This window comes from Salmo salar, chromosome ssa25 (genome assembly GCF_905237065.1).
Source record: "Salmo salar chromosome ssa25, Ssal_v3.1, whole genome shotgun sequence".
NCBI classification, from domain to species: domain Eukaryota; kingdom Metazoa; phylum Chordata; class Actinopteri; order Salmoniformes; family Salmonidae; genus Salmo; species Salmo salar.
The window spans coordinates 23876270-23900162 of NC_059466.1; the positions used below are offsets into that span (position 1 = coordinate 23876270).

The 23893-nt window shown below is 42.6% G+C and overlaps 1 protein-coding gene across 7 annotated transcripts in view; it reads left to right on the top strand.

Moving 5' to 3' along the window:
- Positions 1 to 23893, top strand: part of lrp1bb (low density lipoprotein receptor-related protein 1Bb) — a 446550-nt gene that overhangs the window by 209557 nt on the left and 213100 nt on the right. For all 7 annotated transcript variants that reach the window (XR_006761946.1, XR_006761945.1, XR_006761947.1 and 4 more), the window contains 3 exons: positions 11089 to 11311; positions 22223 to 22412; positions 22662 to 22805. Coding sequence is in view for 4 of the 7 variants with exons in the window: in XM_014173709.2 (XP_014029184.2) it covers positions 11089 to 11311; positions 22223 to 22412; positions 22662 to 22805 (557 nt within the window). In the remaining 3 variants the exon portion in view is untranslated. The remainder of the gene's footprint in view (positions 1 to 11088; positions 11312 to 22222; positions 22413 to 22661; positions 22806 to 23893) is intronic.

Consider the following 23893-nt stretch of genomic DNA (forward strand, 5'->3'; position numbering starts at 1 on the left):
CATTATGGCCAGATAGTTCTTCAAAATGTTAAAATGTTCATATAAGACCAGCAGAGTCGAATAATAATCACAGTGGTTGTAGAGGGTGCAAGAGGTCAGCACCTCGGGAATTAATGTCAGTTGGCTTTTCATAGCAGAGCATTTAGAGGATGAAACAGCAGCAGAACAACAGAAACTGGGTCAGCAGCACGATCAGGTGGACTAGGGATGGGGACAGCCAGGAGTCAACAGGTCCTGAGGCATGGTCCTAGTGCTCAGGTCCTCTGAGGGTGGAGAGAGCAAGAGATATGGGAGAATTAGTGGGATCATATCTAAGATCACACAGGACACCAGATAAGACAGGATAATTACACCAGATATAACATACTAACCCTAGCCCTCCGGCATGTAGACTATTACAGCATAGATACAGGAGACTGAGACGGGGTGGGGGGGTCGGGGGACACTGTGGCCCTGTCCAAAGTTACTCCCGGACAGGGACAACCAGGCAGGATATAACTTCACCCACTTTGGCAAAGCACAAACCTCACACCACTAAAGGGATCAACAGGCCACTAACTTACTAACCCGAGACAAGGCCATGTAATAAGTAGCCAGGTAATCTTTATATTTCAAGTCTAGCCAACTTGGATTTATTTGCGTTTTAACAAGGTAGAACAGTTGAACAAACTGTTATGAATAGACCTTCCTGTCAGTCTCCAACTGTTTGAACAACATACCCTGTTCACTTTGTTTAGATATTGAAATCAAGTGGCCTACCAGGATAAGAAGTTGCTTATTTCTCAGAATGAGAACGTGTTGCCAATTCCTTATATAAATGTGTCTTTTTATACTCATTGTACATTTATAAAAACAGACTAGACCGCTAGCGGTAACAGACACTGAGCATTAATTTTCCACAACATGTTCATTGATACTCTCCTTTTTATACTGAACAAAAATATAAACGCAACATGCAACAATTTCAAAGATTTTACTTAGTTACAGTTCATATAAGGAAATCAGTCAATTGAAATGAATAAATTAGGCCCTAATCTATGGATTTCACATGACTGGGCAGGGGCGTAACCATTGGGGAACCAGGCCCAGCCAATAATAATTAGTTTCCCCCCCACAAAAAAAGCTTTATTACAGACAGAAATACTCCTCAGAACCCCCCCTTTCCCCTCTCAGACGATCCCGCAGGTGAAGAAGCCAGATGTGGAGGTCCTGGGCTGGCTTGGTTACACGTGGTCTGCAGTTATGAAGCCTGTTGGACATACTGCCAAATTCTCTAAAACAACGTTGGAGGCGGCTTATGGTAGATAAATTAACATTAAATTCTATGGCAACAGCTCTGGTGGACATTCCTGCAGTCAGCATGCCAATTGCACGCTCCCTTCAAAATTTGAGACATCTGTGGCATTGTGTTCTGTGACATTTTAGAGTGACCTTTTATTGTCCCCAGCACAAGGTGCACCTGTGTAATGATCATGCTGTTTAATCAGCTTCTTGATATGCCACACCTGTCAGGTGGATGGATTATTTTGGCAAAAGAGAAATGCTCACTAACAGGGATGTAAGCAAATTTGTGCACAACATTTGAGAGAGATACGCTTTTCATGAATATGGAACATTTCTGGGATCTTTTATTTCAGCTCATGAAACACTTTACATGTTGCGTTTATATTTTTGTTCAGTGTAGTACAGTCTTCTCTGTTCTATATTTTTTTGTAACTGTATTTTTATTGGAGTTTCACAATTTTCACCCATATTAAGAGATACAACAACAAGGACAAGGCAAAAAAAAAACAGCACTCACTTACACATATCCGTATGTATGCACGCACGTACACACACACACACACACACCATTTCCCTCTCCCCGCTCAGCGCTTCTCTCACCCCATCCCCCAAATTGCGTCTCTCAATACATACATTTAAACAAACATAAACAGAAATAAAAAAATAAAAAAATAAAAATTAAAATAAAACAAACAACAACAAAAAAAAAGCTCAGTTTAAACCAAGAAGTTGGGTTCCCCACATGGACCGTACAGTGTAATTCTGAAATACATAGACCACCATTCTAAGAGAATCCTCGCAGCATAATAGCTGACACTTCAGGTTCTAGGTCATTTAGGTAAGGTTCCCATACTTTGTAGAACTGATCTGTCTTAGAATGCAATGTACATGTCAGATATTCCAGCGGCACCCATTGAAATAGTATCTTATGCCAATCTTTAATAGAGGGAACCTTACTGTTCTACATTTTGAAGTTGAGACATAAAAAGGGTAACGTTAGAAATGTTAAGTTCTCGTCTATTACAGTAAAATAAGGTCTCAGCATTTCAGTGTCCATATGACCGATTCTGATGGACGAACCCTCAAATGCAAATAGAGAGTTTAAACTGCTTGTTGTTAGAGGAAGAACTTATTTTGTATTTGTTGTGAGTGGCAGGGGGAGGGAGGGGCATGGTGTCTGTGTTCAAGTGGGAAGGTGCACAGTGCTCACAGCACAGAAGGGGCAAAGGAGATGAGACCAAAAAGAACAAAAAATAAAAACCTTGATTCTTGCATTTGGAACATTGCGCTAAATCATTTTTTTTTAAATCAAATATATTTTATATATCGCCCAGTCCTACTTCATATTATATCCTGATGCATAGTCATCTTACCCCTAAATATATCTACCTCTATCATTCCAGTATCCTTGCACATTGTAAATATGGTACTGGAACTGACCCTGTATATAGTATGCTTACTTACATTCTTGTGTTTTTCTTATTTTTATGTGTTCTTGTTCTACCTCATGTTATTTTTTTGTATTACATTGTTATTAATTACTGCATTGTTGGGTTTTGAGTTTGCAAGAAGTTGGCAAAACTTTAGAAGAAATGGCTCTGTGTTGTTTCGCTAAAGCAATGTGGCTTGTCTGTTATGATTCACTGTGAATCTATGCAGTGTGTTGAAGTGACTGTGATTGCATGGAGAATGACAAACATTCCCTTTTAACGTCATGAAAATATATTGCAATTACTTCCTAGGACAAACATGCCTGTTTACTTGACATGGCAATCATTAGTTGTGAGAACGTTTGTCACATATATACAATGCTTTCAGAAGGTATGCAAACATACCCCTTAACGTTTTCCACATTTTGTTATTACAGCCTGAATTCAAAATGGGTAAAGTAGATTTTTTTTCTCTGACCCATCTACACACACTACCCCATAATGAAAAATCTTGTTAGACGTTTCAGCAAATTTATAGAAATACAGAAATGTCTAATTTACATAAGTATTCACACACCTGAGTCAATACGTGTTAGAATCACCTTTGGCAGTGATTACAGCCGTGAGTCTTTCTGGGTAAGTCTCTAAGAGCTTTGTATACCTGGATTGTACAATATTTGCACATTATTCATTTTAAAATGCTTGATGCTCTGTTGAGTTGGTTGTTGATCATTGCTAGAAAGCCATTTTGAAATATTGGCATGGATTTAAGTCAAAACTGTAACTAGGCCACTCAGGAACATTTGTCTTGGTAAGCATCTCCAGTGTATATTTGGCCTTGTGTTTTAGGTTATTGTTCTGCTGAAAGGTGAATTTGTCTCCCAGTGTCTGTTAGAAAGCAGACTGAACCAGGTTTCCTCTAGGATTTTGCCTGTGCTTAGCTCTATTTCATTTATTTTTATCCTGAAAAACTCCTTAGTCCTTGCCTATGACAAACATACCCATAACATGATGCAGCCACCACCATGCTTGAAAATGAAGAGTGGTACTCAGTGATGTGTGGTGTTGGATTTGCCCCAAATATAACGCTTTGTATTCAGGACATAAAGTACATTTATTTGCCACGTTTGTTTGCATATTTACTTTGGTGCATGTTTTGGAATATTTTTATTCCATACAGACTTGCTTCTTTTCACTCTGTCATTTAGGTTAGTATTGTGGAGTAACTACAATGTTGTTGATCAATACTCAGTTTTCTCCTATCACAGCCATTAAACTCTGTAACTGTTTTAAAGTCACCATTAACCTCATGGTGAAATCCCTTCCTCTCCGGCAACTGAGTTAGGAAGGACGCCTGTATCGCTTTAGTACTTGGTGTATTGATACACCATCCAAAGGGTAATTAATAACTTCACCATGCTCAAAGGATATTCAATGTCTCCTTTTTTCCCATTTACCAATAGGTGCCCTATTGTGGATGAATCGGTGTTTGAAATGCACAACTCCACTGTGTGACCTTACAGATAATTGTATGTGTGGGATACAGAAATTAGGTAGTCATTCAAGAATCATGTTAAACACTATTATTGCACACAGAGTCCATGCAACTTATTATGTGACTTGTTAAGCAAATGTTTACTTCTGAACTTATTTAGGCTTGCCATAACAAAGGGGTTGAATACTTTCTGACTCAAGACATTTCAGGTTTTAATTTTTAACTAATTTGACATTAGGGGTTTTGTGTATAGGCCAGTAACAAAAAATCTAAATAAAGAATTCAGGCAGTAACACAACAAAATGTGGAAAAAGTCAAGAGGTGTGAAAACTTTATGAAGGCACTGTACACATACAGTTGAAGTGGGAAGTTTACATACACTTTGGTTGGAGTCATTAAAACTCGTTTTTCAACCACTCCACAAATTTCTTGTTAACAAACTCTAGTTTTGGCAAGTCGGATAGGACATCTACTTTGTGCATGACACAAGTAATTTTTCCAACAATTGTTTACAGACAAATTATTTCACTTATAATTCACTGTATCACAATTCCAGTGGGTCAGAAGTTAACATACACAAAGTTGACTGTCCCTTTAAACAGCTTGGAAAATTCCAGAAAATGATGTCATGGCTTTAGAAGCTTCTGATGGGCTAATTGACATAATTTGAGTCAATTGGAGGTGTACCTGTGGATGAATTTCAAGGCCTACCTTCAAACTCAGTGCCTCTTTGCTTGACGTCATGGGAAAATCAAAAGAACTCAGCCAAGCCCTGGTATACCTCTACAAGTCTGGTTCATCCTTGGGAGCAATTTCCAAAAGACCTGAAGGTTCCACGTTCATCTGTACAAACAATAGCACGCAAGTATAAACACCATGGGACCACGCAGCCGTCATACCGCTCAGGAAGGAGACGCGTTCTGTCTCCTAGAGATGAACGTACTTTGGTGCGAAAAGTGCAAATCAATCCCAGAACAACAGCAAAGGACCTTGTGAAGATGCTGGAGGAAACAGATACAAAAGTATCTATATCCACAGTAAAATTAGTCCTATAGTGACATAATCTGAAAGACCGCTCAGCAAGGAAGAAGCCACTTCTCCAAAACCGGCATAAAAAAGCCAGACTATGGTTTGCAACTGCACATGGGGAGAAAGATCATACTTTTTGAAGAAATGTCCTCTGGTCTGATGAAACAAAAATAAAACTGTTTGGCCATAATGACCATCGTTATGTTTGGAGGAAAAAGGGGGAAGCTTGTAAGCCGAAGAACACCATCCCAACCGTGAATAAATAAAACCTGAACTAAATCATTCTCTCTACTATTATTCGGACGTTTCACATTCTTAAAATAAAGTGGTGATCCTAAGACAGGGAATTTTTACGAGGATTAAATGTCAGGAATTGTGAAAAACGGAGTTTAAATATATTTGGCTAAGGTGTATGTAAACTTCCGACTTCCACTGTACATGCATGCACTCACGGACGTCAGGATTTTGCTGTTGACGTGGCATGTGTTTTGAGGGATGATGGTGTAGGAGGAGAGTGTGTGTGCAAGACCGTCGGGGGAGCAGGGAGCTGGGTGTGATTGGTTATCAGGAGCAAGCATTTTTCTGGGCTCCTCTCTCTTTAATTGGTGAGACATGGCTACAGCTGTTTCTGGTGAAGGAGAGAGCAGAGGGTCTGTCAGCCCGGGGCAGTGGTGTGGAAACAAAAATAAATTGGGGAGTTTGGTGATAGCTGATAGCAGCACAGCATGAGGCACAATGTTTACAGAATATGTTCTGACACCACCCTCCATTTTATTTTGCTGTTTAGATTTTTTTCTTTCTTTCATGGAAAGGAATGCTATTCTTTTACTTTTTGCTTCTGGAATGGTTTGGTGGATATGGTCTACCCTTCCCACTGTTAAGAGGATCTCTGAAAAAGAATTGAAATTAGATATTTTTCCATCATCATATTTTGATGGGAGAATGGGTTTTAATTGGCTAAACAAAAAACAATTATGTTTATTAGTGTAGTGAGGCCTTGAGTTCCTTTTCAATTTGATTGTGGAACATACGTTGCATTCAAAAACTATTCAGATCCCTTCCCTTTTTCTATATTTTGTTACGTTACAGCCTTATTCTAAAATGGATTAAATACAAAAAATGAAATTTATTAAAAATAAAAACCAGAAATACCTTATTTACATAAGTATTCAGACCGTTTGCTATGAGACTAGAAATTGAGCTCAGGTGCATGGCCAAGCACAACTCCCACACCATCATTAATTGTCCCAGCGTTGTCCGGGTTAGGGTTTGGCCGGGGTAGGCCGTCATTGTAAATAACAATTTGTTCTTAACTGACTTGCCTAGTTAAATAAAGGATAAATAAATACAAATAAATAAAATAAAATAACATTTGCTGACGACACAACAGTGGTAGGCCTGATCACCGACAATGAGACCTGGCAGTGTGATGCCAGGACAACAACCTCTCCCTTAATTTAAGCAAGACAAAGGAGCTGATCGTGGACTATAGGAAAAGGAGAGCCGAACAGGCCCCTATTAACATCAACGGGACTGAAGTGTAGCGGGTCGAGAGTTTCAAGTTCCTTGGTGTCCACATTACCAACAAACCACCATGGTCCAAACACACCAAGACAGTTGTGAAGAGGGCACGACAACACCTTTTCTCCCTCAGGAGATTTGGCATGGGTCCCCAGATCCTCAAAAGTTATACAGCTGCACCATCAAGAGCATCCTGACCGGTTGCATCACCGCCTGGTATGACAGCTGCTTGGCATCTAACCGTAAGGCGCTACAGAAGGTAGTGCGTACAGCCCAGTACATCACTGGGGCCAAGCTTCCTGACATCCAGGACCTATATATTTGGCAGTGTCAGAGGAAGGCCCAAGAAATTGTCAAAGACTCGTCACCCAAGTAATAGACTGTTCTCTCTGCTACTGCACAGCAGGCGGTACCGGAGCGCCAAGTATAGGACCTAAAGGCTCCTTAACAGCTTCTACCCCCAAGCCATAAGACTGCTGAACAACTAATCAAATGGCCACCCGGACAACAGTATCTACATTGACCCCCCCCCACACACACACACACACTTTGTTTTTACACTGCTGCTACATGCTGTTTATCATCTATGCATAGTCACTTTACAAATAACCTCGACTACCCTGTACCCCCGCACATTGACTCGGTACCCCCTCTATATAGCCTTGTTATTGTTATGTACATTTCTTGTGTTACTTTTTGATTGATTAGATTTTTTTACATTAGTTTATTTAGTAAATATTTTGTCAACTCTTTTTCTTGAACTGCATTGTTGGTTAAGTTCTTGTAAGTAAGCATTTCATGGTAAGGTCTACAACTGTTGCATTCGGAGCATTTGACAAATAAAATTTGATTTAATTTAGATTTTTTTTTGGGGGGCACACGCCTGTCTATATAAGGTCCCTCAGTTGACAGTGCATTTCAGAGCAAAAACCAAGCCAATTCAAAGGAATTGTCTGTAGAGCTCCGAGATAGGATTGTGTCGAGGCACAGATCTGGGGAAGGGTACCCAAACATTTCTGCAGCATTGAAAGTCCGCAAGAACACAGTGGCCTCTGTCATTCATAAATTGAAGAAGTTTGGAATCACTAAGACTCTTCATAGAGCTGGCCGCCCGGCCCACCTGAGCAATTGGTGGAGAAGGGCCTTGGTCAGGGAGGTGACCAAGAACCCGAAGGTCACTCTGATAGAGCTCCAGAGTTCTTCTGTGGAGATGAAAAAACCTTCCAGAAGGACAACCATCTCTGCAGCCCTCCACCAATTAGGCTTTTATGATAGAGTGGCCAGACGGAAGCCACTCCTCAGTAAAAGGCACATGACAGCCCGCTTGGAGTTTGCCAAAAGGCACCTAAAGGACTCTCAGACCTTGAGAAACAAGATTCTCTGCTCTGACGAAACCAAGATTGAAGTCTTTGGCCTGAATGCCAAATGTCACGTCTGGAGGAGACCTGGCACCATCCCTACGGTGAAACTTGTTGGTGGCAGCATCATGCTGTGGGGATGTTTTTCTGAGGCAGGAACTGGGAGACTAGTCAGGATCTAGGGAAAGATTAATGGAGCAAAGTACAGAGATCCTTGATGAAAACCTGGTCCAGAGCAATCAGTATCTCAGACTGGGGCGAAGGTTCCCCTTCCAACAGGACAATGACCCTAAGCACACAGCCAAGACAATGCCGGAGTGGCTTCGGGACAAGACTCTGAATGTCCTTGAGTTGCCCAGCCAGAGCCCGGACTTGAACCTGATCGAACATCTCTGGAGAGACCTGAAAATAGCTGTGCAGCGACGCTCCCCAACCAACCTGACAAAGCTTGAAAGGATCTGCAGAGAAGATTGGGAGAAACTCCCCAAATACAGGGGTGCCAAGCTTGTAGTGTCATACCCAAGAATACTCAAGGCTGTAATCACTGCCAAAGGTGCTTCAACAAAGTACAGAGTAAAAGGTCTGAATGCTTATGTAAATGTGATATTTTCATTTTTTTATCTGTATAAATGTCCCCAAAAATATAAAAACCTGTTTTTGCTTTGTGTGTAACCTGTATTGTGTGTAGATTGATGGAGATGTGTATGTATTTATTTATTTATTTTCGAATAAGGCTGTAACGTAACAAAATGTGGAAAAAGTCAAGGGGTCTGAATACTTTCCAAAGGCACTGTACGTACTTTAAACCCTTCTAAACCCTTTAGATAAATACATCCTCAACAATATGAAACCAAGTGGGCTCTCTCCTCATATTATCTGTTGTTGTATGTTCTCTGCAGCGCAGGCCTCCAAGTTAGGATTGAGTAGGTGAGGAATTGGATGATTGGATGTAACCACTTCCGACTTGGAGATGTGGAGAGCAGTAGGACTGTTATCTTTTCAGTCTAATTGTCACTGAAATCACAAAGTGAATGTAGATTCAGCTTCTCTATGCTGTCCCTATGTCTACAGCATCTTTCATGGTTATTTAATAATCCTTGGATAAAAATACAAAAGCAACAATACCTTGATATATTATGTGTATAATGAGCCGGTAGTCATTGTCTGTTTGATGGAGGTCATGGTACAACCTAAATGTCACCCCACTGCATGAACCTAAGATGTTTTGAAGAGAAACCTGCTTCTTGTGGTTCTAAAAAACTATTGTAAACATTCACAAAATACATTTACAAAGGGGAAAGAAAATAGACTTCAGATAAGACTTGCAAAGACCATCATGACCGAGGATTATTTTCATACTGTTTGTTTCAATGTAAACTACAAACCTTGTTTTGTCTCCTGAATTCCTAATAATACTGTATCAGCAACAATCCTAATCCCAGAAACCCATCATTGGTATGCCACGTAGAGGCTCACCTGTTCAGGGAGTTGTTTTTCTCGCTGAAGAAGGCTATTTTTCATCCCAGCATGTATCTCGGGGTTCAAAGGTCACCACTATATCTCTCCTGACTTGACTTGTATGGATTAAGTGGGCTCTCTGGCTCCAGCTCCCGTCAGCTCCCTGACTGTCTCTCTCTCTTGTTATCATCTGCTCTGGCCTGGTGCTGTATGCCTCAAAGAGCCACAATGAAACCATGAGCATGGCAGCCCTGATGCTTCCACATCAATTTAGAGGTTGCAAAATTCCGGTAACTTTCTCAAAATTCCCTGGTTTTCTAGAAATCCTGATTGGAGGGTTCTGAGTTTCGTGCCTATTCCGACCTGATTCTGTGAATCTTCCAACCGGGATTTCTGGAAAACCTGGGAATTTGGGGGAAATTACTTATCAATTACTTTCTCTGCAATACTGCTCATGCAAAGAAATGAGAATAAACTGAGACTCCCAGAACTCCGCGTCTGGAGTTTATATTGCTGTTTTCTTTCCGTCTTTTTTAAAAACCAGATTTGTGAATACATTTTGTCTTCCTTTTATTAGGTATATGGCACAACACATTGAATGGTTGGTTTAAAGCAAAAGCATTTCCAATTAGATACTGTATAAGAGGTGATTCCTTGAACGGACTGGCTATAGACTGCTAACTTAACAGTGGGTATTCGTGGGAGGTTTGTTTAGACAGCCATACAACACTACAATACCATGCTGGCCCTGATACACCATTTCCTTTTCTGTACATATAGATAGAATCAGGAAATGAATAGTTTAATTGATAAGACTTACAATGATAAGGTTCAATGGGCTAACTTTCTGTTCATACTATGCCTGCAATTAGACCTTGAGCAATGGGTTTTGTCACAATTCTTCTTGAAGTATCTGTTTTCAGTACCGTATAACTTTTTATTAATTTCATCTCCTTCAATTTGTATACCTGTAGGCTCTATACAGTCACTCGAGTTCATTTATAACTGTCCTTGGTAGTTGGCGTTAAAATGCAGTAATGGTTACAAAAAGTTGTGTGGATATGCCTGAATAATAACCATGAATGAATAAGGCACTGGGCATGAATAACCATAAGCTATCATTGTGTTGGTGGATATAAGCATGACTAGAGTAGCAAAATTCTTGGAAATTTCAATAATTCCCTCCTGTTTCTGGGAATCTTCCGTCCGGGATTTTGGGAAAACCAGGGAATTTATTGACAGTAAAAGGCAGAATACAGTATTCAGAAATCCTCAACAATGATTTACTCTCAAGGGCTATCTAATGTGCTTATGTTAAGCATATATTTACTGTTATTTCTCTTCCTGGAACCTGTGTTCAATTGGTTAGAGTGTGGCGCTAGCAACGCAAAGGTTACGGGTTCAAGTCCTGCTATGCCAACTATATATTCACTCACTGTACTGTAAGTCACTTTGAATATAAGCATCTGCTAAGTGGCATATTTATACAAATGTCTATATCATCTCCATACAGGATGCTGTTCTTCACTGACTATGGGAACGTAGCCAAGGTGGAGCGGTGCCACATGGACGGCACCAACCGAACCAGACTGGTGGATTACAAGACAGAGCAACCCACAGCCGTGGCACTGGACTTGGTCAAGAAGCTGGTGTACTGGGCAGACTCCTACCTGGATTACATTGAAGTAGTGGATTACAATGGGAAGAACAGGCATGCAATCATCCAGCGGAGTCAAGTGAGTGTCAAGCATCATTCTGTAGTTGTTGAGCTGACCTGGGCTCTGCTTCTGATGATTGTCTTCTTGAGTTTACAGCTTACATACCACATATATTAGTCTGTGGATGTTTATATGGATAATGTGAGGAAACAATCTGAAATGTGTTTGTCCTATTTGTGGCTCAGTGGTTAAGAGCTTGGCACTAGCCAAGGTTGTGGGTTCAAATCCTGAAAGCATCACATACTAACACAAAACAGATATCAAACCTTCCTTAATACAGACTGACAACTACAGTAACATCTTTCTAAAACTAGACTTGGTTGGGGGGGGCATTTCAGGGCAACTGATTATTACTAGCTTCTGTATGACCCTTATCTTGCCCATGTTGATATAAGGGCACAAGGCGAGACCCATATGCAGACACAGGAGGCAGATGGTTGAGGTCCGATATTTATTATAACACAAGGGGTAGGCAAAAGGCAGATTGGGTACAGGCGACCGTTCATAAACCAGGTCAGAGTCCAAACAGTACAGGGCGTTAAACAGTCTCGAGGACAGGCAGGGGTTCAGTAACCAGGTTTGAGTCAAAACAGAATAAGGCATTAGGCAGGCTCGAGGTCAGGGCAGGAAGAATGGTCAGGGAGGCGGATTCAGTGTCAGGACAGGCAAGGGTCAAAACCAGGAGGACTAGGAAAAACAGAGACTGGGAAAAATAGGAGCTAGGAGATAACCGCTGGTTGACTTGGCAAACAAGACGAACTGTCACAGAGAGACAGAAAACACAGGTATAAATACACCAGGGATGATGAGTGACACCTGGAGGGGGTGGAGACAAGCACAAGGGCAGGTGAAACAGATCAGGGAGTGACAGTTGCTGTAGAGTATAGACAAGGTATGCATCCCAAATGGCACCATATTCCCTATATACAGTAGTGCACTACTTTTGACCAGAACCCTATAGGCTCTGGTCAAAAGTAATGCACTATATAAGGATAGGGTGCCATTTGGGTTGCAGGACAAAAGGTTTGATATGGCTTGAATATGGATTTCACTGGGATACTGCATGGTGATTCATTAGTGTGGATGAGTTAGAGGATGTGAGATGAGGTCGCTTACAAATGATCCTTAGTCCTTAGTCCTTCTTACAGTACTACATTTTAGAGAAGGATAGGTCTAATTAGGGAATATTATTATTCAAAGGGAGGCTCCTTGAAAGCGACCTACTGTAGTGTGAGGGAGACTCATATTGTAGGCTATAATGATGGAGGGAAAGAAAGAGGCCAAGGCATATGAAATACACCTTATTGTGTGTGCAGGTGTTCTTAGGATAATGATGCCTCTTTCTGTTCATAAATGTGTGGCCTCAGCAGACCTCTGCATATCATCTCCATGACAAATTAAAGACATATTTAACTTTTTCTACTGGCAGACGATGTAGTGTTGCGTCTAAATCCATTTTCTTTTTATTCCACTAACATTTCAGCTCATACACCACAGGGTTCAACCCAATACAAAAAAATACACATATGCAGGTTGAGTCATAAATAGGGTTGCAAAGGGAGGGTATATTACTGGAAACTTTCAAAGTTTACCAATAAACTACCAGAATTTTGAAGGATTTGTATGTAATCTATCACAAGACATCTAATGGCCCTTTTGGGTATTTAAGATTATCACAGATGTCTGTAATTATCTCTAGTCCTGCTTGTGCCTTCACATGTAAAATATTTGAAATAATTAAAAAAAACATTATCCTAAATATAAACCATAAACTTAGTGAATACCATTGGTATTACCAAAAACTTGTTGGTATTACCAAAAATTACACAGCCTTGAAATAGACTGGCTGATATTAATATTAGAAGCAAACTGTGTTCCTAAAAACATGATGGTTTCCTGGTTGTTTTTTTTCTTGTGCCACATGTTTTTCCACCCCAGGGTTGAGGTGAGGCCCAGTGGGTTTAGGCTCACTTCCTGTGAACACTACTCACCCAACCCTGTCCTGTGTGTGTGTGTGTGTGTGTGTGTGTGTGTGGTGTGTGTGTGTGTGCGCACATGGAGGGTGTCGACATAGTAAATGTAGCGTGGAGGGCAAGCTGACAAGGTGAAACATCTGTCTGTGCTCTGGAGAAAGGCATTTAACCTTAATTCCTTGAGGGTATTCATTGATTATAGCAGATGCAGGCTGTGACCCCACTCTCCATTTCCGATGGTGTCTCACGGGAGTTGCGATATGCAAAAAACACATTTTCAATTCACTAATGCGTATTAAAACACACTTGTAGAGGACGAATATGACAAGCAAGATCGTCGCCTAGCTTCAGGTCCTTAGTAAACTATGCGGTAATGTATACTCATGTATTTTTATGTATCATTTCTTTCATTGTTAGCCCAGAAAATCTCAAGTGTTATTACATACAGGCGGGAAGAACTGTTGGATATAAAAGCGACGTCAAGTTAACAACATTACGACCAAGAATACGACTTTCCCGAAGCGGATCCTTTGTTCGGACCTCCACCCTGGACATGGGATCTAATCCCAGAGGCCGACCCAAAACAACGCGGTCACCGCAGGAGAGGCAGACGGAGCGGCCTACTGGTCAGAATTAGAAGGCCACCATCCACCGCTTCCAAGCATATTACTCGCCAATGTCCAATCTCTAGACAACAAGGTGGACGAAATCAGGGCACGAGTTTCCTTCCAGAGAGACATCAGAGATTGTAACATTTTCTGTTTCACGGAAACATGGCTCACTCGAGATATGTTGTCAGTCGGTACAGCCACCCGGTTTCAGAAACAGAAACAAACATCTCTCTGGTAAGAAGAAGGGCAGGGGTGTATGCCTTATGATTAACGACTCATGGTGTAATCATAACAGCATACAGCAACTCAAGTCCTTTTGTTCACCTGACTTAAAATTCCTTACAATCAAATGCCGACCGCATTGTCTCCCAAGAGAATTCTCTTCGATTATAGTCACAGCTGTGTATATCCCCCCCAAACAGATACCTTGATGGCCCTGAAAGAACTTCACTGGACTCTATGTAAACTGGAAACCATATATCCTGAGGCTGCATTTATTGTAGCTGGGGATTTTAACAAAGCTAATCTGAGAACAAAGCTTCCTAAATTCTATCAGCATATCAAATGCGCGACATGAGCTGGTAGCATTCTGGACCATTACTACTCTAACTTCCCCGATGCATACAAAGCCCTCCCCCACCCTCCCTTTGGCAAATCGGACCATGACTCCATTTTGTTGCTCCCATCCTATAGGCAGAAACTAAAACAGGTAACGCCCATGCTCAGGTCTATCCAACACTGGTCTTACCAATCTGATTCCAAACTTCAAGATTTCTTCGATCACATGGACTGGGATATGTTCCGGGTAGCCTCAAACAATAACATTGACGAATACGCAGAGTCGGTGTGCGAATTTATTAGCAAGTGCATCAGCGATGTTGTACCCACTGAGACTATTAAAACCTTCCCTAACTAGAAACCGTGGATTGATGGCAGCATTCGTGCCTGGAAACATGACCAAAATACAAACAGTGTAGTTATTCCCGTGGCAATGCAATCAAATAAGCAAAGCGTCAGTATAGAGACAAAGTAGAGTCGCAATTCAACAGCTCAAACACGAGACGTATGTGGCAGGCTCTACAGTCAATCATGCATTACAAAAAGAAAACCAGCCTCGTCGCGGACATTGACGTCTTGCTCCCAAACAACTTTTTTGCTTGCTTTGAGAACAATACAGTGCCTGACACGGCCAGCTACCAAAGCCTGTGAGCTCTCCTTCTCTGTGGCCAACATGAGTAAAACATTTAAACGTGTTAAGCCTCGCAAGGCTGCCGACCCAGACGGCATCCCTAGCCGGGTCCTCAGAGCATGCGCAGACCAGCTGGCTGGAGTGTTTACGGACATATTCAATTAGTCCCTATCCCTGTATGCTTTCCCCACATGCTTCAAGATGGCCACCATTGTTCCTGTTCCCAAGAAAGTTAAGGTAACTGAACTAAATGACTATCACCCCGTAGCATTCACTTCTGTCATCATGAAGTGCATTGAGAGACTAGTCAAAGATCATATCACCTCCACCCTACCTGATACCCTAGACCCACTCCAATTTGCTTACCGCCCAAATAGGTCCACAGACGACGCATTACATTTACATTTACATTACGTCATTTAGCAGACGCTCTTATCCAGAGCGAATTACAAATTGGTGCATTCACCTTATGATATCCAGTGGAACAACCACTTTACAATAGTATATCTATATCTTTTTTTTTGGGGGGGGGGGTTTAGAAGGATTACTTTATCCTATCCCAGGTATTCCTTAGAGGTGGGTTTTCAGGTGGTGATTGACGTGAGGGAGCTTGTTCCACCATTGGGGTGCCAGAGCAGCGAACAGTTTTGACTGGGCTGAGCGGGAACTGTGCTTCCGCAGAGGTAGGGAGGCGAGCAGGCCAGAGGTGGATGAACGCAGTGCCCTTCTTTGGGTGTTGGGACTGATCAGAGCCTGAAGGTGCCGTTCCTGAGGTGCCTGAGGTGCCGTTCCCCTCACAGCTCCGTAGGCAAGCACCATGGTCTTGTAGCAGATGCAAGCTTCAACTGGAAGCCAGTGGAGTGTGCGGAGGAGCGGGATGACGTGAGAGAACTTGGGAAGGTTGAACACCAGACGGATTGCGGTGTTCTGGATGAGTTGTAGGGGTTTAACCTCTCTGGGCCAGTGGGACGCTTGCATCCCACCCTAATCAACAGCCAGTGGAATCGCGTCACGCTAAATGCAAAACCTCATAAATGCTATAACTTCAATTTCTCAAACATATGACTATTTTACACCGTTTTATAGATACACCTCTCCTGAATCGAACCACGTTGTCCGATTTCAAAAAGGCTTTACAGCAAAAGCAAAACATTAGATTATGTCAGCAGAGTACCCAGCCAGAAATAATCACACAGCCATTTTCAAAGCAACTAGCATGCATCACAAATACCCAAAACACAGCTAAATGCAGCACTAACCTTTAACAACCTTCATCAGATGACACTCCTAGGACATCATGTTACACAACACATGCATTTTTTGTTCAATAAAGTTCATATTTATATATAAAAACAGCATTTTACATCGGCGCCTGATGTTCAGAAAATCTTTTGCCTCAAATGCTTCCGGTTTATTAGCGCTACAATTTACAAAATTACTATTCGAAAACATTGTTAAAATGTAATATTGTCATTCAAAGACTTATAGATTAACATGTCTTGAATGCCATCTCTTTGCCAGATTTAAAAATAACTTTACTGGGAAATCACACTTTGCAATAAACGATGTGGTATGCCCAGAAAAATAGTCTAGGCTATACATGTTTTGAGCCATCTTGGAACGATCAACCATCAAAAATACTATTGTAAATAATCCCTTACCTTTGATTATCTTTATCAGAAGGCACTTCTAGGAATCCCAGGTCCATAACAAATGTAGTTTTGTTCAAAAAAGTTAATAATTTATGTCCCAATAGCGTTAGCGCGCTCCGAAGGCTAGTGAAAATGTACCGTCTGCGTCTGACTTGTCGTCAGGAATGAGCAAATAAAATATATTTAAGTTCGTTCAAACATGTCAAACGTTGTATAACATAAATCTTTAAAGGCTTTTTCAACCAGGGCTTCAATAATATTCCATTGGGATGGTTGCATTGTCTTTCAAAACGTTTCGAAAAGGGAGAGTACCCATGGGCGCCGACGTCACAATGGTAATGGCCCATTTCCTGTGACCAAGGTAAACATCCTCTCTTTCAGTCAATTTTGATGGTAGGAGGCTCAAAACACTTTGTAAAGACTGGGGACATCTAGTGGAAGCTTTAGGAAGTGCTGAATGAATCGCAAGCCACTGTGTGTTTCAATGGCAAATGTTTGAAGTGATATCCACATATCAGATTTCAGTTTCCTGTCAGGATTTGTCTCAGTGTTTTGACTGCCATATGAGTTCTGTTATACTCACAGACACCATTCAAACAGTTTTAGAAACTTTAGGGTGTTTTCTATCCAAAGACAATAATTATATGCATATTCTAGTTACTGGGCAGGAGTAGTAACCAGATTAAATCGGGTACGTTTTTTATCCAGCCGTGTCAATACTGCCCCCTAGCCCTAACAGGTTAATGGCACAGGCAGGGAGCCCCGCCAGCAGCGAGTTGCAGTAATCCAGACGGGAGATGGCAAGTGCCTGGATTAGGACCTGCGCCGCTTCCTGTGTAAGGCAGGGTCGTACTCTGCGAATGTTGTAGAGCATGAACCTACAGGATCGGGTCACCGCCTTGATGTTAGCGGAGAACGGCAGGGTGTTGTCCAGGGTCACGCCAAGGCTCTTAGCACTCTGGGAGGAGGACACAATGGAGTTGTCAACCGTGATGGTGAGATCATGGAACGGGCAGCTCCGTCTTGCCGAGATTCAGCTTGAGGTGGTGATCCGTCATCCACACTGATATGTCTGCCAGACATGCAGAGATGCGATTCGCCACCTGGTTATCAGAAGGGGGAAAGGAGAAGATTAATTGTGTGTCGTCTGCGTAGCAATGATAGGAGAGACCATGTGAGGATATGACAGAGCCAAGTGACTTGGTGTATAGCGAGAATAGGAGAGGGCCTAGAACTGAGCCCTGGGGGACACCAGTGGTGAGAGCATGTGGTGCGGAGACGGATTCTCGCCATGCCACCTAGTAGGAGCGACCTGTCAGGTAGGACGCAATCCAAGAGTTAGCCGCGCCGGAGATGCCCAACTCGGAGAGGGTGGAGAGGAGGATCTGATGGTTCACAGTATCAAAGGCAGCAGATAGGTCTAGAAGGATGAGAGCAGAGGAGAGAAAGTTAGCTTTAGCAGTGCGGAGAGCCTCCGTGACACAGAGAAGAGCAGTCTCAGTTGAATGACCAGTCTTGAAACCTGACTGATTTGGATCAAGAAGGTCATTCTGAGAGAAATAGCAAGAGAGCTGGCCAAGGACGGCACGCTCAAGAGTTTTGGAGAGAAAAGAAAGAAGGGATACTGGTCTGTAGTTGTTGACATCAGAGGGATCGAGTGTAGGTTTTTTGAGAAGGGGTGCAACTCTCGCTCTCTTGAAGACGGAAGGGACGTAGCCAGCGGACAAGGATGAGTTGATGAGCAAGGTGAGGTAGGGGAGAAGGTCTCCGGAAATGGTCTGGAGAAGAGAGGAGGGGATAGGGTCAAGCGGGCAGGATGTTGGGCGGCCGGCCGTCACAAGTCGCAAGATTTCATCTGGAGAGAGAGGGGAGAAAGAGGCCAAAGCATAGGGTAGGGCAACGTGAGCAGGACCAGCGGTGTCGTTTGACTTAACAAACGAGGATCGAATGTCGTCAACCTTCTTTTCAAAATGGTTGACAAAGTCATCCGCAGAGAGGGAGGAGGGGGGAGAGGGGGAGGAGGATTCAGGGGGGGAGGAGAAGGTGGCAAAGAGCTTCCTAGGGTTAGAGGCAGATGCTTGGAATTTAGAGTGGTAGAAAGTGGCTTTAGCAGCAGAAACAGAGGAAGAAAATGTAGAGAGGAGGGAGTGAAAAGAATCCAGGTCCGCAGGAGGCTAGTTTTCCTCCATTTCCGCTCGGCTGCCCGGAGCCCTGTTCTGTGAGCTCGCAATGAGTCGTCAAGCCACGGAGCAGGAGGGGAGGACTGAGCCGGCCGGGAGGATAGGGGACATAGAGAGTCAAAGGATGCAGAAAGGGAGGAGAGGAGGGTTGAGGAAGCAGAATCAGGAGATTGGTTGCAGAAGGATTGAGCAGAGGGAAGAGATGATAGGATGGAAGAGGAGAGAGTAGCAGGAGAGAGAGAGCGAAGGTTGCGATGGCGCAATACCATCTGAGTAGGGGGAGAGTGAGTAGTGTTGGAGGAGAGCGAGAGGGAAAAGGATACAAGGTAGTGGTCGGAGACTTGGAGGGGAGTTGCAGTGAGATTAGTAGAAGAACAGCATCTAGTAAAGATAAGGTCAAGCGTATTGCCTGACTTGTGAGTAGGGGGAGACGGTGAGAGGGTGGGGTCAAAACAGGAGAGGAGTGGAAAGAAGGAGGCAGAGAAAAATGAGTCAAAGGTAGACGTAGGGAGGTTAAAGTCACCCAGAACTGTGAGGGGTGAGCCATCCTCAGGAAAGGAACTTATCAAGGTGTCAAGCTCATTGATGAACTCTCCAAGGGAACCTGGAGGGCGATAAATGATAAGGATGTTAAGCTTGAATGGGCTAGTGACTGTGACAGCATGGAATTCAAATGAGGAGATAGACAGATGGGTCAGGGGAGAAAGAGAGAATGTCCACTTGAGAGAGATGAGGATTCCAGTGCCACCACCCCGCTGACCAGATGCTCTCGGTGTATCCGAGAACACGTGGTCAGACGAGGAGAGAGCAGTAGGAGTAGCAGTGTTTTCTGTGGTAATCCATGTTTCCGTCAGCGCCAAGAAGTCAAGGGACTGGAGGGTAGCATAGGCTGAGATGAACTCTGCCTTGTTGGCCGCAGACCGGCAGTTCCAGAGGCTGCCGGAGACCTGGAACTCCACGTGGGTCGTGCGCGCTGGGACCACCACGTTAGAGTGGCAGCGGCCACGCGGTGTGAGGTGTTTGTGTGGCCTGTGCAGAGAGGAGAGAACAGGGATAGACAGACACATAGTTGACAGGCTACAGGAGAGGCTAAGCTAATGCAAAGGAGATTGGAATGAAAATTAACTAAACAACTGGGGAAGCGAGAGCGCAGGGCCTCCCTCACTAACCATTCACTGAAACACTCATATAACTTTTCCAACTTCCACTTCAGTATGCAGTGTGATGCAGTATGCATACTACCCTATCCCATCTGCAAAAGAGGAATGCTGTTCATCGATTACAGCTCAGCATTCAAAATCATGTCCAATCAATTGAATTTACCACAGGTGGACTCCAATCAAGTTGTAGAAACATCTCAATCATGATCAATGGAAACGGGATGTAGCTTAGCTCAATTTCGATTGTCATAGCAAAGGGTCTGAATACAGTTTTTTATTTTTAATGAATTTACAACATTTTCTAAAATACCGTTTTTTTTCGCTTTGTCATCCCAAAAAGTATTTAATCCAATTTAGAATAAGGCTGTAATGTAAAAATAATTGGGAAAAGTCAAGGGGTCTGAATACTTTCCGAAGGCACTCTATATGTGTGAAATAGGACACATACACTGAGTGTACAAAACATTAAGAACATTAACCTCTTTCCATGACATAGATTGACCAGGTGAATCCAGGTGAAAGCTATGATCCCTTCTTGATGTCACTTGTTAAATCCACTTCAACCAGTGAAGATGAAGGTGAGGAGACAGGTTAATTAGGGATAGGAGTCCCACTAGCGGGACAACTTCCAGTGAAACTGGAGGGCACGCAATTCAAATAAATATTCATAAATATTATGGATTTTAAACATTGCCTGAAAGCTTAAATTCTTGTTAATCTAACTGCACTGTCCAATTTACAGGAGCTATTACAGCGAAAACATGCCATGTGATTGTTTGAGGACGGCGCCCCACATCAAAATATTTTTCCACCGGCACAGGTTTCATACATTCACAAATAATGATTAAATATTCACTTACTTTTTGAAAATCTGCCTCTGACTTGTCATCCAAAGGGTCCCAGCATTATAACATGTAGTGTCGTTTTGTTAGATAAAATCCTTCTTTATATCCCAAACAGCCAGTTTAGTTGGCGCCATCGATTTGAGTAATCCACTTGTTCAACATGCAGAGAAAGGAATCCAAAAATCTACCCCTAAACTTTGTTTCAACAAGTCAAAATAAGTTTCTATTTACTCCTCAGATACCCTAAAATATAATCAAACTATAATATTTCTTATGGAAAGAAGTATGTTAAATAGGAAACTGATTTTAGCAGGTGCGTACTGTCTTCATGGCGCGCGCAAACACGAATTACCAAGACTGTGTCCTTCTGCTAAAACTGATATTTCTTATTCGTTTTTGAAGTCACAAGCCTGAAACCTTGAGCATAGATTACTGACACCCTGTGGAAGCCATAGGAATTGCATTCAGGGAGCTAATTTTCAATATGACCTTACTCTTGTATTTCTAAGAAGATGGTCTCTCAAAAATAAATCTGGTTGGTTTTTCTTTGGATTTCTTCCTACCATATCTATTGTGTTATATTCTCCTACACTATTTTAAAATTTCTACAAGCTTCAAATTGTTTTCTTTCCAATGGTACCAATTAAATGCATATCCTGGCTTCAGGGCCTGAGTTACAGGCAGTTTACTTTGGGCACGTCATTCTGGCGGAAATGGAGAAAAAAGGGGCCTAGCACTTGATTGTGTATATGTGCTATTCAGAGGGTAAATGGGCAAGACAACATTTCTAAGTGTCTTTGAACGGGGTATGGTAGTAGGTGCCAGAACTGCAATGCTGCTGGGTTTTTCAAGATCAACAGTTTCCCGTGTGTATCAATACTGATCCACCACCAAAAGGACATCCATCCAACTTGACACAATTGTGGGAAGCGTTGTAGTCAACATGGGCCAGCATCCCTGTGGAATGCTTTTGACACCTTGTATAGTCCATGCCCCGACTAATTGAGGCTGTTCTGAGGGCAAAAGTGTGGAGTGCAACTCAATATTAGGAAGGTGTTCCTAATGTTTTGAACACTCAGTGTTTAAGCACCCACCCTATTATTATTATTATCATTATTATTATCATTATTATTATGTTCCCAGAGGGTTATGCCCACTTCATGACCCTGTGTAGGTTGGGGAATACACACACACACATTTTCTCTCATGTCTTAGATCCTGGAGCTCACAGAGTTGTTTTGTGTAATACAAGTTTTTATTTTGCGGGGTTTCATCTTTGTTTATGTTGCATGTCAATGTATTGTTCTTCTCTGTTTCAGGTGTCCTACATCCATGGATTAGCTGTCTTTGAGAACTACCTGTATGCCACTCATTCTGACCCCTCCATTGGGAATACCATGGACATCTTCAAGATCCATCGGTTTAACACCACAGAACCCAGGACACTAACCAGCCTGGGGAGTTCCAGAGGAGCAATACGTGTTTACCACAGACTCACTCAGCCAAAAGGTAAAGGACATGTTTGTCAGGGTACTAAATGTGCTTGCTTGCTGGTGTCAAATGTGCAGTGCTTGTGAGGCACAAGCTCAGAGATTTCTGCATCAAATTTGCTGGTGTCAAATGCATCTGTAGCCTACATGTGACAAATGTTTTGTGAATCTGAGAGTTTTCTGCTTCACTTAATGTACGGTCAAATGATCGTGTTGCAGTTATATTTATGAGTCGCTAATGGACTTCCCTACTCCTCCCATCCTCTAGTTAGGAGTCACGCGTGTGAGACGGACCTGTATGGAAAGCCAGGTGGATGCTCCCACATCTGTCTGCTGAGCGGTAGCTACAAGTCCAGGACCTGTCGATGTCGGACAGGCTTCAGTATGGGGAGCGACGGACAATACTGCAAAAGTCAGTGTCACATCTGTCCCTCATCCCATTATGTTATATACATAGTCTATATTCCTGAAAGCACTGTATAAAAACAAGGTAGGAAGGATGAAATTTAGTTCCCTCAAACTAAAAAAGTGTGTCCTATCACTTTAACACCTATTTTGTATTGCCATCAGTATTTCTGTCCACATACAGTATCTCAGATATATCAGGATATGTGTCATGCATACTGTATAGGTCTTTCTGTTGACACTAGTGAGGATCTCTTCTACATGGACCATGTATATCGCACTGCCTCAGATAGTCAGATAGACAGTGATGAAGACAAACGCTGGTTGAGACTTGCCCATTTGAAAATGATGTCCCACTATTGACCTGTCAGTAGTCGTGATTCATTATGGCCATAATGGAGTTTTAAGATCGTCTGCATTTGTTAGCTTGATGATCAATCCATGGACATTGTGTAGTTGACAATAAAAGCAGAAGATCAAATTGATCACACAATCAGAGGTCCACCGTATTTCGATCGGGCGAGCGGAGCGCCTTGCCGCGTTCTCCCTCTGTGACACATTTGATTTATACCTCTTTGCTAGATATTCTGATGACACCGGCTCTCTCTTCCCTTAGCCTAATGAGATTCAGTGCTAAATGGTTGTGCTTCTTCATGCCGCATCGCAGCCAGTCATGGTGGGGTTTATGATCTGGGTCTCATACAATGCTTAATTGTCTCTTGGGGTAGCCCGACTCTCGCTCACAGGATGATAAATTGAAGTGATGCATGTGTGGTCTGTCTCACACACGGCAGTATGGTCTCCTGGGTAGAGGCAGAGTGAGGAGAGGTCTGGTTCTTTCTTTGTAGCCCTGGAGGATCCCCAGGGTCCCACCCAGAACCCACAGAGTGACTGGTGCTGGGTGGAGCTACCTCAGTTTTGCCTTTCAAATGAGATAATGTCTGTGCATTAGAAGTTAACAGTCGTTTTTTAGTCTCTCGCCTGACTTTCATATAGTTACTTCAGGCCAAACTAGCTAGCGCAGGAACACTGAGTATGGCTCACAAGACCACTGCTTTCTCAGTGTTCTTTAGCCATTTTCTCTCTCTCACTGCA